Source organism: Mastigoproctus giganteus, chromosome 7 (assembly GCF_048544385.1).
Source record: "Mastigoproctus giganteus isolate SK-2022 chromosome 7, ASM4854438v1, whole genome shotgun sequence".
In the NCBI taxonomy this organism is placed as follows: Eukaryota; Metazoa; Arthropoda; class Arachnida; order Uropygi; family Thelyphonidae; genus Mastigoproctus; species Mastigoproctus giganteus.
The window spans coordinates 181,040,799-181,060,322 of record NC_143581.1 but is presented as its reverse complement, the minus strand read 5'-3'; the positions used below and the strand labels follow the sequence as shown (position 1 = coordinate 181,060,322).

General features: G+C 37.2%; 1 protein-coding gene across 1 annotated transcript in view; it reads right to left on the bottom strand.

Annotated features, from left to right (window-relative positions):
• IleRS-m (Isoleucyl-tRNA synthetase, mitochondrial) overlaps positions 1-19,524 on the bottom strand; it is a 403,472-nt gene that overhangs the window by 344,216 nt on the left and 39,732 nt on the right. The window contains exon 4 of the mRNA XM_090378489.1: positions 12,600-12,748. Coding sequence (XP_090234615.1) covers positions 12,600-12,748 — 149 coding nt within the window. The remainder of the gene's footprint in view (positions 1-12,599; positions 12,749-19,524) is intronic.

Genomic DNA, 19,524 nt, shown 5'->3' with positions numbered 1-19,524 from the left:
TGCACCTAGGAAACACAAATTTTGCCATAAATTTGGCTAGATCATGTCCAGTTCCAGAGAGTTCTGCAAACATTTCACAAGTTGCAGATTTTTTTAGGCTGTGACTCTTTGGAAGAATCACTCTCTTCGGTTTTCCTCCGAGCCACAGCACTCCCGGTACTTTGTGCAAGTTGCTTTGCTGTTCTTATCTGGGGCATGATTTCCATTTAAATAAGATTTAATTAATTAACAATGAAAATTAATAAGGTTAATAAATTTAACTGATTAACAAACACTTGACTATACAATACTATACTAAGCCAATACAGTGATTACGTATTACACTATCTAGTTTTATGTTATACCTTATGCTGTCAAGTTCGAGATATATGGTATATAGTTACATTATTGCGTAACGTTCTCAATGTTAAATTAGTTATATCTCTAGCTAAATACAAAAGACATATGCCCAAAAAGTGATTAAAACTTTCAAACTACTTATTTATTACAATTAAAACCCTACTAGTCTTCTGTGCTACTGGTTACGTGCTAAGATATTTGCACCAAATACTCCAATACAATAGCAGTATAAGTAGTGAGTCGTAACTTACAAAATCACTAGCTAAATTTAAGAAAATAAGCTAACAAATGCAACTAAACCTATTTAATCTATTTTTAAAACACAAATTAATGTTATTTAATCAAAAATATGATAAAATGTGCAAATAAAACTAATCGTTTGCAAGAGCTCAAGAAGTCTATGTCTTCACACCTATAATTTCATTCCCAGACTCCTAGTTTGTTATGTTTGTTTGTTTGTTATTTGGTTTTTAGGAGCATTAGCAACAAAGGCCATATTGCTTGGGGGATATATGGTGGTCATTTCCTGACCTTTCCGCATCCTCCGTATTTAGTGGTCACGGGCTCGAACCCCGGTCTAATCAAGAAGCGGGTGCTATGCACTGCTGCTCCTGCCCACCTCGCTACAGAGGCGCTCAGACTCCTAGTTACAAGAGGCATTTGACAGATGCTATGCAGCTATCTCAGGGGTAGCTACTAATTCATTCGGCCAAAAGGAATATTATAATTTAGCTCTTTTTACCAATTTTTTTCCAAAATTATTAATTTCTCTAGAAGTGTTTTTCCTGATGAAAAGTAATAAATTGAGAGATAACAGAAAATGAGTGAAAAATGCATACAGCTCAAATAAATTTCAGACGAAGAAAGGTAGGATAAATGATGCAAATCCTAATTAAAAAAAAAACACCCTTTGCACTTTAACAAAAATCTAAAAATTTAATTTTTATTAAAAAAAGCAAAGAGTTTGTCAGACAACACAATCACTTGTGTTCCATTTAGGGGATGCATATGATGGAAGGTTAAGAAGATATATTATTTTCTAAACAATCTTTTTTCATTAGAAATTTCAGCAATTTTACAGTTACTAAAATTTTCACTAGTATGGCAAAGTGGAATATTTCTGTTGTGTTAATGTGTATCATGAGAGTTATTTCAAAAGTATATAAAAATATGATAAAAATACGAAACACAAATAAAAAGTATGCCATAAATTTTTTAGTTTTAAGTCTCAAATTTCTATCAAATAACACTCTGTCCTTCAATTAATTGGAGAAAAAGTGTTATGCATCCTCTAATTAACACGTTCGCTACTTCCTGAATGCAAATCAGATTTAAATCCACTAGGAGGGGAAACCACCCAACTTTTTTTAGAACTTTTACATCCAATTTGACATAAGAAAAACTGAATGTTTTTGTCAAGCTACCTTTCCCAGAGCCTGATTAATTCAGTCATAGCGAAAAGAAAGTCCAAAAATTTTTTAGTCCTTTAACAATCCGGAGTGACTCGATCATCTGGTTTTCAATCTCAGGTTGAAACTGTCATCAGAAAAATCAGCAGCAGATGTTAAAGTAAGTGTTCTAATATGATTGCATATTGATATATTTTTTCTTTATTTATTAATAACTGGGTTACTTTGGACCTAACATTAGCTGACAGGCTGAAATGAATGTATTAGGATTAATGGAATAAAAAACAGTATGTAATAACACAAAAAGGAAATATAATTCAGAATGACAGGATATGGAAATTTATGGAGCTACAGATCCCAAAAATAACAGTAATACTCACTGTGTACATGATAACAAAGAATGAACTAGAAAACTAGGAAGGATACTAATATACTATAATATGCTAAAATATAATAATACAGTTGTGCTCCCGTATCTACTGATTCAGTTACCCACGGTTAACCACAAAAAAAAAAAAAAAAAAAAAGAATAAACTTACCATGTACTACTCGCGTGTCCAATACAATGCTTCCCATTATTTTTTATGATGTTGATTTTAAATCTAGTAGTTTCCCTTTATTTTTTAATATGTCATGTATGGTTTGGTCACCAACATAATGGTTCATTAGAGATTTAACGGATGTACTGTTTTCAAACTTTTGAATACTTTCAAGTTTTTGTTTAATTTGAAAGCACAACTCTTGCGTTTGCCTATCATTTTCGCGATTTAAAAAAAAAAAAAGAAAAAAGAAACAGTTACTATAAAAAAATTTTTTTTAAAAATTCCAACATCCCTTACATAAATAACAAAACAAAATTTGTCCTTCTGCAGTGCGACAGAACACAACGATCAACACGACGCACTAAATCAAACTAAACATTTGGTCTTGTTATTTTTGTTTAGAGCGATAGGTGTGAAGACAGCAGGGATGCAAGATAATAGGTACACTAATCTCCCAATGACAACTTATAACACTGGCTCTGGTCACTTATTTACGACTTGCAAAATATCTGTTTATACCTATTCTAGTATTATTTGAATGTTATGATTTCTGGTTGATTTCATTTTTTTTTTTTTTTTTTTGTTTTTGATTTGGAGTCTCGAAGTGGCTCGGTTAATCCAATCCCGGTAAATCGAGAGTCTGTTGTACTTTATTATTACTGTATTTAATGTTGGTAACGTCTTACTGTATATTTAATTTATCAATTAAACTTTATTATACATATATATGTACAAGAAAATCACATTATATATGGGGTCAGCAGGTATACGCTTATATCCACAGTAGGTGGATATAAGCGTATACCTGAAAATGTGTCGCGATCTACCATTCAAGAATTTCATTGCACATGGTTAAAAAAGTTAATCAACACCTATTGAAAAATGTTGTTTTGAAATTTAAATACAATTCAGAATTCTTATTTTAAATTCATACATATTTAAATTTTTAATTTATGCGAAGTTTGTCTTCATCTCATCTGCTAAGCTTTTAAAATCGGGAATATACTGTGATAAGGCCAACCGTAAAGAATCTTCTGTATGCAAGTCTGTAAGAGTTTTCACTGCACTTAAAATTTCACTGCATTTTTTTCATTTGGGTACTTTTCTCGGCAAACATATTTCCAAAAGTCTTTTTCTGATGATCTGGCTTTTAGGAAGATATCGTTTCATATGTATTTATAAATAATATTGATGATGGTATATCAAGCTTAATGTCTAAGTTTACAGATGATACAAAGGTTGGCAGGGTTGTTAAGGACACTACTAACGCTATGCTGCTGCAACAGGATCTAGAAAGATTGAGCAGAGAAAGATTATTTATGGGCTGAGAGATGGCAAATGAAGTTTAACATTGACAAATGTAAATTACTACATAGGGGAAACAGCAACCCCAGGGCAACGTATCAACTCTGTGGTACTACACTGCTAGTGGTAGAGAATGAAAAGGACCTGGGGGTAATTGTGCAGGCAGATATGAAGTTCTCTGAGCAGTGCAGATCAGCTGCAAGAGTAGCTCATGGTGTCTTGTCAATGATATACAGGAATTTTTCTAGCAGGGATCAGGAGGTATTGGTATTGGTATTGGTATTTTGGGCACAAGGGCAACTAAGGCCAAAATGTGCCTGTTCCTATAACATGTTTTCATATAATATTTCATTCCAGTTTTTAATCATAGAAAATCATATATTTGTATCTGCTTAAGAAAAGTAAAAAGTTCATTTAAATTCGCATTGTTTCCAATAATATGAGCAAGTGATAGAGGCTCTTTCATTTGTGAGAGTGAAAGAAAACTAGTCCTTCGGAAGTAGGAATACTGCTTACAATCTATGAGTATATGCTTCACAGTAAGTGGTAAAGCACAATGAGTGCATTGAGGTGGGACATCCTGCTTCAGTAGATATACATGGGTTGGATGCGTATGCCCTATGCGTAATCTTGCTAGCACAACCTCTTCTTGTCTGTTTTTCCTTAAGCTAGATTTCCATAGTGCTGGTTCCTCTTTGATTTCAAGCAATTTGTTGTTCGTTTGTGACCTCCAGATTTCAGACCACTGGATTGTATAGATTTTTTTAATGCGCTGCAAATAATCTATGTATGGTACTTGGTAATGTGATGGTATTGCACTGATTGGTTGTTTGGCTGCCTGATCTGCTCTCTCGTTACCTGTGATACCAGAGTGCCCTGGAATCCAGCAAAATAACACTTTATGATTCTTACTTCGTAGGTGGTTTAAGCAGGAAAGAATTTGTTTTACGATGGGATGCGATATTGAAAGATTATTGTCGAAAGCAGACACTGCACTCCTGGAGTCTGTGTATATTATACTGCTAGTATTATAGGAAGTGTTTATGTTTTCTAGGGCTAATTTTATTGCATATAATTCTGCAGTGTAACTGCTACACTCAACTGGTAGTGATATAGAAATTGTAAAAGAGGGAAAAACAGCTGCAGCACCAACAGAAGAGTCTGTTTTCGAACCATCTGTATATATTATACAGCGTTGAGCATTATTGAGGGCATGTCCTTTATGGAGCTGTTTAATACTTTCATCTGGCAGGGATTTCTTTCCCCATTGCTGAAAATATTTATCACAGTGAGGGAGAGTTACAGACCAGGGTGGATTAGGTACATCATTCTCTTGAAGCATATTGTCAAAGTTTATGTCCCAGGCATGTATCAATTCTTTTAATCGAATACCAGTGGGTCTATTTTCTGTAACTTTGCTGTTGTAGAACGTGATCCAATCAGGGTTGAGAAGCAATGGTCGAACAGGATGGGCTGGAAGGCTTTGAATTTTGGCTCCATAATTAAGGAGTAGCATTTTCCTTCTAAGGTGAAGTGGAGGTTCGTACGCCTCTACATACAGACTCTGGACAGGGGATGTTCTAAAGGCTCCTAGCGAAGTACGAAGGGCACTATGTTGGATGGTGTTCAGTCTGCTTAGTGCACTTTTCCTAGCAGAGTCATAGACAACAGCTCCATAATCTAATCGTGACCTGATAAGAGCACGATACAGATGTAGCAGAGAGTATCTGTCGGCACCCCATTTCATGGCAGAAATGGACCGAAGAATATTTAATTTCTTTAAACATACAGTTCGGAGATATGTTATGTGAGAATCAAAGTTAAGTTTGGTGTCCAACATTAAACCTAGGAATCGAAGGTTACTGGTGAGTGGTATCAGGTGGTTCTGTAGCCGAAGCTCCGGTTCCGGATGCAGCTTACGTTTTTTGCAGAAGTGAATTGCAACAGTTTTTTGTTCTGACATACGATATCCGTTCTTCTGTGTCCATGTTTCTAGCTTATTTATGGAGAGTTGCAGCTGTCTTTCAATAGTATGAATATTTTTTGAACTGCAAGATAGAGTGAGATCATCAGCGTACATGTATAATTCGACAGTATTGGGAATGTTGTGGGTTATAGAGTTCAGCTTGAGTGAAAAAAGAGTAGCGCTAAGTATTGACCCTTGTGGGACACCTTCTTCTTGGGTATAAATACGAGAAAGCACTGTTTGATAACGAACCTGAAATGTTCTGTTTTGGAGAAAGTTTTGAATAAATTTCGGTAAATGTCCCCGCAATCCTAGGGAATAAAGTTCTCGCAATATGCCATACCTCCAGGTTGTGTCAAAAGCCTTTTCAATGTCCAAACTTACCATTACAAGGTGTTCGTTTTTCACATAAGCATTACGAATGTTAGTCTCTGCTTTCACCATGAGATCTAAAGTGGACCTGTTTTGTCGGAAACCAAATTGATTGTTGTTTAGCAGCTTTTCAGTTTCAAGAACCCAGGTAAGTCGCCTGTGTATCATCTTTTCTAGAGTTTTACCTAGACAACTGGTGAGGGAGATTGGTCGATAATTTTGTGTGAGTGATTGATCTTTTCCTGGTTTGGGAAAGGCTAGAATAACGGAGTGATGCCAGGTAGAGGGATATACACCTTCAAGGAAGATGCGATTAAAGAATGTTATTAGCAAATTCAGAGCTATATTGTTTAGATGTTTCATCATTACATAATAGATTCCATCAGCTCCGGCAGCGCTATTTGGCGATCTGTTTAGTGCTGTTTGGAGTTCAAAAACACGAAAAGGTTGATTATAGGCTAGAGACTGGGTAGTTTGGAAATTTATCTTATATTTTTCTGCAATGGCTTTAGTTTGTAGGAAGGAAATATCATAAGCTGTAGTGGCTGAAGTTTCAGAGAAAGTCTCTGCAAGCGCGTTGGCTATTTCTTGTGGTGAAGATATTTCTTGTCCGTTCTTGGTTAAAATTGGAGCAGAAACCGGTAAAAATTTGCCATTTAGTTGTCGAATTTTTTTCCAAATAATTTTACTGCTAGTGTCTTTTGTGATAGAAGATGCAAACTGTATCCATGATTCTTTTTTGGCTTGTCTTCTAATTTGCCGTGCTTTTGCCTTAAGCCTTTTAAACTGAATCAAGTTGTCGGTGGTTGGAAACTTACGGAACAGATTCCAGGCTTTATTTTTTTTCTTTTTTCGCTATGGTACAAGCATCATTCCACCAGTGTTTCAGGTTTCTATGTTTGGAAGCAGAAAACGTTGGTATTGCTTTGGAAGCTGCTGCTATTATTTGTTTGGTAATGTGCTCGGTGACATCATCAATGGACCCTAGTTGTATCAATTGGCTATCAAAGGAGATGGAGACAGAGAACTTTTCCCAATCTGCTTTAGAAAATTTCCATAATACCCGATGATCAGGGCAAGGTGTCTGCGTTGTTTGGATTCTGCATATTATTGGGAAGTGATCACTGTTGTGCAGATCATTTAAAACCGTCCAATCAATAATGGGAAGTAACTCAGGGGAACAAATAGACAAGTCAATTGCTGACATACATCCCGTGGAGAGATGAGTGTAGGTGTTTTGACCAGTGTTTAGCAAAGTTAGGTTCACTTGGTCTATGAGCTTTTCTAGCAAGTGCCCTCTATTATCCATGTGAGCAGATCCCCATAGCGGATGATGTGCATTTAGGTCACCAAGAAGACAAAAAGGAGATGGTATTTGTTTTATAAGATCTTCTAATTCTTGAAACGTGTAAATATTGTTAGGTGGAAGGTACAGGGAGACAAGAGTTATTGTTTTTCCCATTGCTACACGAACTGCAACGGCTTCTAAGTGGGTCTGAAGAGGAATGTTTCTTGCTGGAAATTTACAATTCACTAAAATTGCAACTCCACCATGTGCATGGCTGGAACTAATTCTATCTTTTCTATAGACTGTAAAATGTTTAATTGAATAAGTTACCTTTGGATTTAAGTAAGTCTCTTGCAAGCAAAAGGCTACCGGATTATATTGCGAGATCAAATCATATATATCATCGGTATTGCTGCGTAAACCTCTGCAATTCCATTGTGCGATGTACATCATTATTTGGTTTTAGAGAGGGAAGATGATTCTGTCTGTTTCTTGTAAGATGGAGCATTTTGCTTTTGACGATCATGTTTTATCTTATCCTTTCTTGGAAAAAAAGGGCGTCCGTATTCTGTACTCCCTTCTACCTCATCGGTACCAGTAGATGAACATCCAGTTTCCATGTCATCTTCTGCATGAAGATCAAGGATTGTTTCCTCTTGTGCATTTACAGCTTCGCTGTCCATGCTGCTTGAATTAGGTTGTTGCAATTCAGTGGAGCGTTGTCTTTGTGGTTTCCTTTGTACTTTATCAATTGACGTAATTTTAGATGGAACTGAGAGTGGAGTATTGTTTATTTCGTCGATTGAAACAGGTTTGTTAGCGGGCTGATTTGTCAAAAGTACAGATCGTGCCCATTCTGCAATGGAAGTGTTAGGAGGGATTGACACTTCTGTTTGGATAGCAACAGCTTGACAGTTTTGGGTAGCAGTAGCATAGCTGCGTTTTGGCATTGTTACCTTGACTTGTCTTCTTGCTTCTTGATATGATACTTTGTTTTCAATCTTAAACTTCTGTATCTTTTTTTCCATTTTCCACAGATCACATGATTTTGAATAAGCTGGGTGATCATTCTTACAGTTTGGGCACTCTGGAGATTTTGCAGTACAATCTGTTTGAGAATGATTTTTCGAACCACAATTAGGACATGTAATTTCTCCTCTGCACGTTGTTTGAGAATGTCCAAATTTTTGGCATTTGAAACACCTTAAGGGATTTGGAATGTATGCCCGAACTCGGCAGTGGAGGTAGCCTGCTTTCACTGAGTTTGGTAAATTTGGTGTACTAAAGGTCAATATGATATTTCGTGTTGGAACTAGTTTGTCGTCCTTCCTGATCATGATTCGCCTTGCTTGTGTTACTTTTTGTTCTTGTAATTCCGTAACTATTTCCTCTTCGGTGACGTTTAGTAAATCCCACTCACTTATAACACCTTTGGAGGAGTTCAGTGTATTATGCGGGGTGACTTTAATTGGGATTCCGCTTATAGTTGAAAGTTTCAATAACAGTTCAGAGTGTCTTGCCTGCGTGGTTTCAATTAATAGATCTCCTGACTGGAGTCTTTTTACCATTTTTGGTGTTCCTGCTGAGTTTTCAAGACATCTTTGAATGACAAAGGGAGACAATTTGCTTACTGGTTGATTCGATAGTGAATGCATTATCAGAAAAGCTGGTGGTTCTGGTTTGCTAGAATCTGTTCTCATTCTTTTTGAGAGACTTGGATCATGTTCCCTTCTACGGGTGTCAACATGTTGAGAGCCTGTTGGCTCTAGTGGTGGATAGTCATCGCAATCCATTGTTGCTCCTTTTCGCCCCGGGAGAGGAGCTTCCTTCTCCCAGGTTTCCGACCCCGCCACGTGGAGGCAGGAGCGGTGCCAACTAGTGGCCAAGCGATCAGAAGAATAGGAGAGCAGTACGTTGCTAGCGATAGCAGTAACGATGCAAGCGGGGTTAGCAGTAACGTTGCTAGCGTTGAAGCAGTGACGTTGCTCAGCGAGGGAAGCAGTAACGTTGCGAGCGGTCAGCAGTGACGTTGCGAGCGGTGGAGGGTTTATGAAAACACTAGTACTCACTCTAGGAAAAACGCTAGAAAACGCACTATAAAGATCGCTTGGGAACTATCGCTTGGCACTCGGGGCCGGATCAGGAGGTGATTATTCCCTTGTATAAGGCAATGGTCAGGCCACACCTTGAGTACTGTATACAGGTCTGGAGGCCTCATTTCAAGAAGGATGTAGAGCTGCTGGAATGAATACAGAGAAGGGCAACAAGATTAGTGAATGGAACAAAGGGTTACTCTTACGAAGAAAGGCTTAAGTTCTGCAAATGACAGTGTCTGGAGACTAGGCACCAGTGAGGTGACCTGATAGAGGTGTATAAAGCCTTGAATGGTTTGAACATGCTCAATGCCGATGGGATTCTTCCTCTTGCTCAGAATAATCACCTGAGAGGGCATAAATTCAAATTGAGGAAAGACAGATGTAGGATAGATGTGCGGAAATTTGCCTTTAGCCAGCAGGTAGTTGGTTGTTGGAACAGACTTCCATCCCTTGTTGTGGAAGTTGATAGCCAAAATAAATTTAAGGCTCGGCTGGACAGATATTTCGAACGAATGGAGGGGTGAAGTGGAAGTGTTTTTATTTATTTATTTTTTTTTTTTTTTTGGCTGATGCTGCATAAGCTTGCTTTTTTGCATCATAATGCTAATGCTAATAATGTAATAATTTAATTTTCAAGTAATATTTTCTCCAGATGAAAAATCTCTGATTTTTTCTGTGATTTGTTTCGTATCTAAGTCGATATCAAATGGACAAGAAATATATTGAACAATGTGTTCAGTTGTTTCAAAATCATCCACAACTTTCTCAATTTTAGAAACATATTTCTCACTATTAAATTCAAAAACAGGATATTTTTGCAAATAACCTTGCATATTTGCAAAATAATCAAATATTTTTGCTTTGGGATCCTTAGCCATTGCCAAAAATTTATATTTATATGCAGAAATACTAATAATCATGTCACCCACATTTTTATTTTTTCCTTGTAATTCCAAATTCAGATCACTTAATATACTGGTAAAATCTGCCAAAAAAGTCAGATCACGCAACCACTCCATATCTTGTAGCTGCTGATAATCATCTCCCCTTTGATCAACAATTTTTTTAATTTCATTTAGCAAATTTCGAAATCTCTGTAGAAACTTACTCCGACTCAGCCACCTCACATCTGTGTGTAATATCAGATCTGTCTGGTTCATTTTCAGTGAGTTGCATTTTAAAAAGTCTCCTCTGAGGAGATTGTCCTGTGATGGAATTCACGATTTTGAAAGCTATGTCCATAACACTTTTAGTATATAATCTTTTGCTGGCTAACACTTGTTGGTGGATGATACAGAGGTAAATCAAAAAATCTGGAAATTCATCATTCTTTTGGCATAATGCGATGAGTCCATTAAGATGCCCTGTCATTGCTTTGGCTCCATCTGTTGTTATTGATACGAGCTTAAATAGTGGTAATTTAATTTTTTCAATAAAATTTTTGAATGCGTTAAATATGTCAAGAACTCTAGTTCTTTTCTTTAACGAAACTATACCCAGCAGTTCTTCTTTCGTGGCAGAATCATCGAAAACCATACAAATAAAAACGCGCAATTGAGCTGTATCACTGACGTCTGTAGATTCATCCAGTTGTAAAGAAAAGGACACACAATTAGCAATATCAGCACGCAATTATTCGCTCACGTTTTTACTCTTTTTTTGATGCATTGCATCACAGTATTTCAAGATAATTGCAGATCTTGAGCACTTCTAATTTAATTTTTGTTCTTGAAATTTTCAAAAAGAGAATCTGTTATTTCGAAACATGTGTCTTTGATGAATTGTCCATCAGAAAATGGTTTGCATTTTTTTGCAAGACTCATTTTAAATGAGTTACTGCTTTAGATTGTAAATTAAGTGTCACAAAGAAATTTTGTTGTGCAAATAATCTGGATTTAAGTTCTTTTAATTTATTTTTTCTAAGGTCACTATTCGGTGGAAAATCCAATTGGTATTTACCATGGAGTGCATTGAAGTGCCTTTCTAAATTTCCTTTTTTGGGTATAGCAACGGAAGCATTGCAAATCAAACAACATTTTTCTTTTATCATTACAAAAATTGTATTCTAGTTAATGTACTCTTAATGAAAATGATACGTTTTACTCTTTTTCGTAGTATTCATTTTAAATCAAGGCCTATTAAATTATCGTATAAGTACTGCCTAGTTATTAATATTAAGTAAGCTAAATAAGAATTCGACACATACACTATACTCTCCACAACGTAACTGCATGAGTTTTCACTACACAAGCCTAGCTGCTGCGCAGCGACAAGAGTAATCACAGGGTTCAATGGATTTGTAATAAGCATATGCAGTGGGGTGTATAATAATAATAATAACATTTATATTTTGACTAATCTATTTTTTATATATATGTTTAAAATTTGTCGTGATTGAACCAAATTAAAGCCACGATCGACTTGTTGGCCATCACTGCTATATATAATAATAAATTACATAAGGATATAAGTTTCAGCTTAAATTTCTTTACAATGGTTAGTTTATTAAAAGAGTTCATGAGACACAGGTCTATTCAATTGTTTGTTATTTGATTTTTAGGAGCATTAGCAACTAAGGCCATATTGCTCCGGGGATATGCGGTGGTCATTCCCTGACCTTTCCACATCCTCCGTATTTGGTGGGCACGGGCTCGAACCCCGGTCTAATCAAGAAGCGTGTGCTATGCACTGCTGCTCCTGCCCACCTGGCTACGGAGGCGCCCTATTCAATTGTGAATTGTCTCAATTCCCATTTCATGTCATTTAGCAACAATAACAAAGTTTAGGAATAGTGAGAAGTAAAACCTTAATTTACTTTGAACTTTTGTTTATCAATTACTGAGGAAAATGTGCCATATTTAAGGAATGAATAAATGAAACTGCCAAGCTGGAGATTAAAAATAAACTGTACAGGCAATTTCCATTGAGATGGCAGAAATACAAAGATTTATCTCAGGAACAGAGAGAAAAAAGGTAATAAAATATCTTTATTTTTAAGTACCTAAATAGAAAGTCTAATGAACACCTTTCAGGTTAACATTCCCCAAGTTTTTAAAGATATCTGTTTTAATAAGCATTCTATGATCCAGGTGTTTAATATATTTTGCTCATATTGTTTAAAAATTAAAACTATTCTATTTTTAAAAAAACAATGAAATGAACAAATTATACAATAAATAAGATAAAAAAAATACATTGTAGCAAGTCATCAGTGTCAATTTTGATTTACAGCAAAAAAAAAAAAAAAGAACGCTCCTTACAAAACAAAAAAACAAAGCTTACCTTTTTATAAATTTGATAAAATAAATGTAGCTGGCGACATATATAATCAGCACTGCTAGTTGAATAATAATTTGACCAGTCAGTTAAAATTCCCCAACGTCTAAAGGAAGAGAGCTGAGCCTTCAAATTTTCTTCAGCACAGTCCCAAGCTAAAACCAAAATATAAGTGATTAAATGAAAGAAAAGTTATAATTAAGAACTTAGACATGCATAGTAAAATCTCCATGCTTTGCAAGAAAGCAAGCTCAAACAGCAACAGCAAAAAAACACAAAAAAAAACACATCACTTGTATATACACTCCAATAATTTGTCTAGTTCTTCCTTGAATTTATTCTTCAAACTACCCACTTCCACAACAAATGGAAGTTTGTTTTGACAATAAACTTGCTGACTGAAGGAAAACTTCCACACATCTATACTGCAACCAGTCTTCCTCAATTTGAATTTATGCATGCTCATGTGTGTAGACTGAGCAAGAGGAAAAATACCACAAGCATGAAGCATGCTCAATCCACACAAAGCCTTAAACACCTCAATCAGATCACCTCACAGGTGCCTAGTCTCCAGATACTGCAATTTGCAGAACTGAAGCCTTCCTTGGCAAGAGAACCCTTTCATTCCTCTCACCAATCTTGTTGCCCTTCTATGCACCTGTTCCAGCAGATCAACATCCTTCATAAAATGAGGTCTCCAGACATGTATGCAGTAATCAGGATGAAGCCTAATCATTGTGCTATACAATGCGATAATTACCTGCTTATCACTACTAGCAAAATTCCCATATATAATAGACAAATCTCCGTGAGATGACCTGCAGCCTGTATGCACTGTCAGAGAACTATATATCCCACTGCACAATTATCCCCTGATCGTTTTCATTTTCCACTACCTGAGTGTAGTACAACACAGATGGTACATTAATCTGGGATTACAAGTACTCATTTTGAGTACCTTGTCTTTGTCAATGTTAAACTTCAACTGCCATTTCTTAGACTATCTGACAAATTTTTTTTAACAGGAGAGACTGCTTCTACAGGGATGGGATACACTTAAAATAAAAAGGGTGCAAGAATATTTACTGATGCTATCAAGGCAGTGTAAGGTGGGTTGGAAAACTGCTAACTTGGGAGGATACACAGATTAAAGATTAACAGTGGCTGCAGGCAGAGGCAAAAGTGATTCTTGCACTGCTTCTTTTAGAATGAGAAGTAGTCTGGAAAGCAAGATGCTGGGGATTTCCAGGACTGATGGGAGTCATAGTGAAACAAGTAAATACATGGGCTTTGTTAGGGAAGCTAAGAAAAAGAACAGGTGCATGTATACTTGAATGTACACCAATGCTAGGAGTGTAGTATACAAATTTGATGAATTTGGGATGCTGGCCAAAACATCAAAGCCAGATACTTTTGAAATATCAGACGTGGTGTCACACAGACATAAGCAGTGCAGAATTGGAATTTGGGGAGTACAAAGTGTACAGTGTACAATAGCATGGAAGGAGGGGATATGCTATTAGTTAAGAAACACTTAAAATCTAAGGAAGTGCATCCAATTGACATGGGTAGACAGTGCAGTGCTGAGTCAGTTTGGTGTGACATAAGCACTGGGAAAGCAAAATTGAGAGTAGGGGGTATGCTATAGGACAAATGACGATGATGAGCATACTATTTCTCTGAACAGCTGTTCAGAGAAATATTATGCCAGTAAATCAGATTGTCTTATAATGGGGGATTTTAATTTCCTAGATACTAACTGGAACTTGTGGGTTGGTCATTCACACACTAGCAAGGCTTTTGTGGATTTATTGGATGAATGTTTTCTACAGCAGCATATTCAGGAGGCAACCAGAGAGAGTTTATTTGATTATCAGTACCGATTCTTCATGCATTAAGAATCTGCAGATAAAGGAACCACTAGGTGGCAGTGATCAAGATATGCTGAAGCGGGATTTACTCAAAGAGGTAACTACCACCAGGGGTAAAGGGAAGGGTTTTTGTTTTTGTAAAGATGACTATGGAGGTCTGAGGCAGTTTTTAAAGTCTATACAATGGGACCAACTGATGATGTTACCAACAGCAAATTTTAAATGGAAAGCATTCAAAGAATTAATCTTGGCAGCTACTAGGCTTTTCATACCAACCAAGAAATATTGTTCAAGGTTTAGGCCTAAATGGATGTCAGCTGAACTAATGAGACATGTGGCAGAGAAGAAAAATGCATGGGATACATATAAATTAACAAATGACACAGAAGCCTATGGAAGACATGATTACTGGTCTGTAATCAAGTCACAAAGGAGGTTAGGTGGGCAAAGACAGATTACATGAAATCTTTGGCAAAGGATACAAAGAAAAACAGCAAAGAGTTCTTTACTTATGTAAACTCTAGAAGGAAGAGGGTGAATTAGATTGGTCCACTTGATATAGATGGTTCATCTGTTGATGAACCTGCTCAGATAGCTAACAAACTGAATGAGTATTTTACATCTACATTTCTACATGAGGAGTTATTCAGGGAGGAGAATACCAGAGATGAATTAAACTATGGTAGTGAGTTAAATGATTTTTTTAATAACTGAGAGCAAAGTAGAGGAGAAATTGTTAAAGAATAAACAACGAAAAGGCACCTGGGTGAATGGCATCTATCCAGTTATATTCAAGGAGGTGGTAAAGGAAGTAAGCAAACCCTTTGTCATAGTTATGAGAGCTTCCTTGGACTAGGAGAGGTACCTATGTGACCCCAATTCACAAAGGAGGATCAAAGGGTTACACAAGTAATTACAGACCTGTTAGTTTAACTTCTGTTCCAGGGAAATTAATGGAGGCACTGGTTAAAGAAGCTCTGCAGGATCATCTAGACAACACTTTGGTTATAGTTTGAACACAGCATGGATAAGGAGGTGATCATCTCCTTGTATAAAGCAATGGTCAGGCCACACTTTGAGTACTGTATACAGGTCTGGAGGCCTCATTTTAGGAAGGATGTAGAGCTGCTGGAACAATTACAGTCAGTCCTCGTATAACACGTGTTTACACTACACGAATTCGATCATACACAATTTATATATAGGGGAACTATATCTTATATAATACGAACTGAATTCGCTTATACACGATTCGCCTTTGTGTTTACAAGAAATGGCAGTCGAACGCAGAATCATCCCCAACCGAACTCAACACGATAGGAATGAAGAAAAGATTCTGAAAATGTATTTATGTTTTTTATATCAGTGAAGGGGAACACATTTTACTATAATAACATAAAAACCAACACAATTCCAGCTATCGGTATAATCGCAAATGCAATTAGATCGAGTTTACTACCAGTTTAAAACAGATTCCACTAGCAAAAACGCAACTGGAAATTGTTTTTATTGTTTTATGGTAGTAACCCCTAGAAATGTGCTTTAGTAAAATGTGAAGTGTTAATAGTGTATCTCTGCCTTTATGGTGTTGTTTATTCAGTTGCTACACAAGCACAGCTTTGTTTATGTGTATCAAGCGTGCCTCCTTGTTTTGTAATTGTGCTTTATTCCCTAAAAATGAGTAAAATACTTAAAAGGTGTGAAAAGGAAGCATCCTGGTGAAGACACTGCAGATTCAGAGAGAAAAAGAAAAGCAATATCGATAAACAGAGGCGGACTGGATCAAAAATTCTTACCTAGGAAATTTTATAGTGCTTCATACTATGGTTTATGGCCAAAATCACGCCGGCCTCCGGGGTTTCCTCTGGTAAGGCTTATATGCCAGTCTGCCTCTGTCGATAGAGAAAAAATATGAAATTGTGAAATGCTTTAAACGAAGTGAAAGACCATGTGATATTGCATGTGCTACAGACGTAAATGAGGTAACGCCGAAAATTACAAAGAATGCAGAGAAAATAAAAACAACTTTCATAGCAGAAACAACTCAAAGTGTAATTGAAATCCATTAGATTAAGACACAAAGAATTGGAAGAGATGGAATAGTTGTTATCTGTTCGGATAGAAAATCAAACAAAAAACAAGTTTCCTTACGATAGAAGCAAAAGCATTAGCAATATTTTATTACGTAATAGTCGTAATAAAATACTTACGTATTTTATTACGAATATTTATTTTGTTTGGTAATGTTTTGGTTACAAATGTGTATTCAATCTTGGGTGGCTGGCACCTAACCCTATTTTTCCCATAGGACCTGTTGTTTATATTGCACGATTTTGCATTGAACGAGGGTTTCTAGGAACACAACTATCGTGCTATACGAGGACTGACTGACTGTACAGAGAAGGGCAACAAGATTAGTGAATCGAACAAAGGGTTGCTCATATGAAGAAAGGCTTAAGATTCGCAAATTATAGTGTCTGGTGACTAGGCACCTGCGAGGTGATCTGACTGAGGTGTATAAGGCCTTCAATGATTTGAGCAAGCTGATGGGATTCTGCCTCTTGCCAGATTAATCGCCTGAGGGGACATAAATTCAAGTTGAGGAAAGACAGTTGTAGAAAAGATGTGTGGAAGTTTGCCTATAGTCAGCGTCTAGTTGATTGCTGGAACAAATTTCCATCTGTTGTAGAAGTTGACAGCTTAAATAAATTGAAGGCAGAACTAGACAAACATTTGGAGCGAATGGATGGGAAGTTTTTTGAGTTTTTTTTGCCGATGCTGCATACGCTTGCTTTCTTGCATCATATGCCTCTACTAATGCTAATTTTTTTACATCTTGCTGCAGTAGAACACTCTGATTACTGTCAGAGTGTTCTACTGCAGCAAGCCAGCCAACCTTTGTAGCAACCGCAAACTTTAAGATTCATAAATATCATTAATTAGTATAGAAAACAATAATGGGCCCTCCCCCGAATCCAGAGGGATTCCACCAATATCATTAGTCCATGAATAGCAGTATTTAATGATAACCATTCTCAGTCTTCTCCCACTTGTCTATCCAAACCCATTACCCTTGCAATAACTTACCTTAATGCCACTCTGCTCCAATATTTTACGGCAGTCTTTTACACCGATGAGCCAAAACATTATGACCACTTACCTAATATGATATTGGTCCTCCATATGCAGCCAAAACAGCTCATACACGGTGAGGCATGGAAGCTAAAAGATTTTTAAATGTGTCTTGTGGTATCTGGTACCAACACACATAACCAGCAGATCCTTTAATTCTTATAAGGGCAGTGGTTGAGATGCCACAAATCGGAGTTGCTGTTCCAACACCAACCACAGATGCTCAATGGGATTGATGTCTGGGGAATATGGAGGCCAGGGCAATAGCTGGAAATTTTCCTCATACTCCGCGAACCAGTCTCGAACAATCCGGGCAGTGTGGCATGGTGTATTATCCTGCTGAAAGAAGGCACCGCCAGAGGCAAAGATCGTTGCCATGAAAGAGTGTACCTGGTCAGCAATGATGTTTAAGTAGGTGGTAGACAACAGAGTGCCCAGCATATGGATGACTGGACCCAGGGCATCCCAGCAGAACATCGCCCAAAGCATGACACCACCGCCAATAGCTTGTTTTCATCCCACGGTGCATCCATGCAGCATCACTTCCCCAGGTAAACGACGCACACGTACCTGGCCGTCCACATGGTGCAACAGGAAACGTGATTCATTGGACCAGATGACCTTCTTCCAATCACTCAAGATCCAGTTTCGATGCTCTCGTGCCCATTTCAGGCGCTGTCGCCACTGAACTGTGGTTAGCATGGGCACTCGGAGCAGCCTGCGGCTACACAGTCCCATTTTCAGTAGGGTTCGATGTACTGTGTGTTGTGACACGTTACTCTCATCACCAGCATTCCAATTACCAGTGAGTTGCACCAAAGTCGCCCTTCTGTTGCCACGCACCATCTCGGAGAGCCTTCACTCACCTCAAGCATCAATGAGCCATGGCTGTCCAACACCTCAGCGGCAGTTCATGGGTTTTCCCTCCTTGGACCACTTTCGGTAGGTACTAGCCATGGCTGACCATGAACACCCCACGAGTCGTGCCATTTCAGATATGCTCTGACTCGGTCGTCTGGCCATTACAATTTGGCCTTTGTCAAACTCTCTTAAGTCTGCTGGATTTCCTATCTGAAGAACAAGAGTAACAGGTGTTTTTTATACTGTGTCCCAATCCATACACGTGTTGTAGTTCACCTGCAGTTGCTTCGATTTGCACAACGAGTCGCTGGTCATAATGTGCCCACTGCTCATTGGTCTATTCACAGCAGGGTTTATTTATATTTTTTGCCAGGAATTAAATCAATTACTATTGTCAATATAATATATATACATACTATATTAATGACAGGACATACAACATTGTTTTGTTAAGAGAAAATCATGTTTAATTAACCTGGTAAGCTATTTTGACAAAGTTACTTTTGAGTAGATGTAGGCAATTTCAACATAGTTTATTTGGATTTTAGCAAGGCGTTTAACTCATGAGAAAGTTTGAACTCTACAGACCTCTCTCTTGAGTTGCATCATAAGAGTTCTGTATAAGCCGGCATATTTTGGGATTACTGGAAAGATTCTAAGATGGACTGGAGGATGGCAGCAAAGCAGAAGGCAGAGGGTTGTAACTTATGAATATTCTTCAGATTGGTGCAACAGCAGAAGTGGAGTCCCCAAAGGACTGGTTCTTGAACTACTGTTATTTCTGAATTTCATCATGCCATGAGTTGTTAATGATCAGTACCAAGCAGTGCTCCTTCAGTTTGACTTGAACAGGCTGCAAGAATTGTCAGGAAAATGGCAGATGTTTCAATATAGCAAAATGCAAGGTATTTTTTTTTATCAATATAGCAAAATGTAAAATTCAATATAGCAAAATGTGATTCCCCTTACACTTGGGGAATAGAAACCCCCAAAAATAAATTATTCACTTGGTAGGGTTGGATTAAAAACAGTAGAGGAAGAAAGGCATCTGGAAGTTATGATACAGG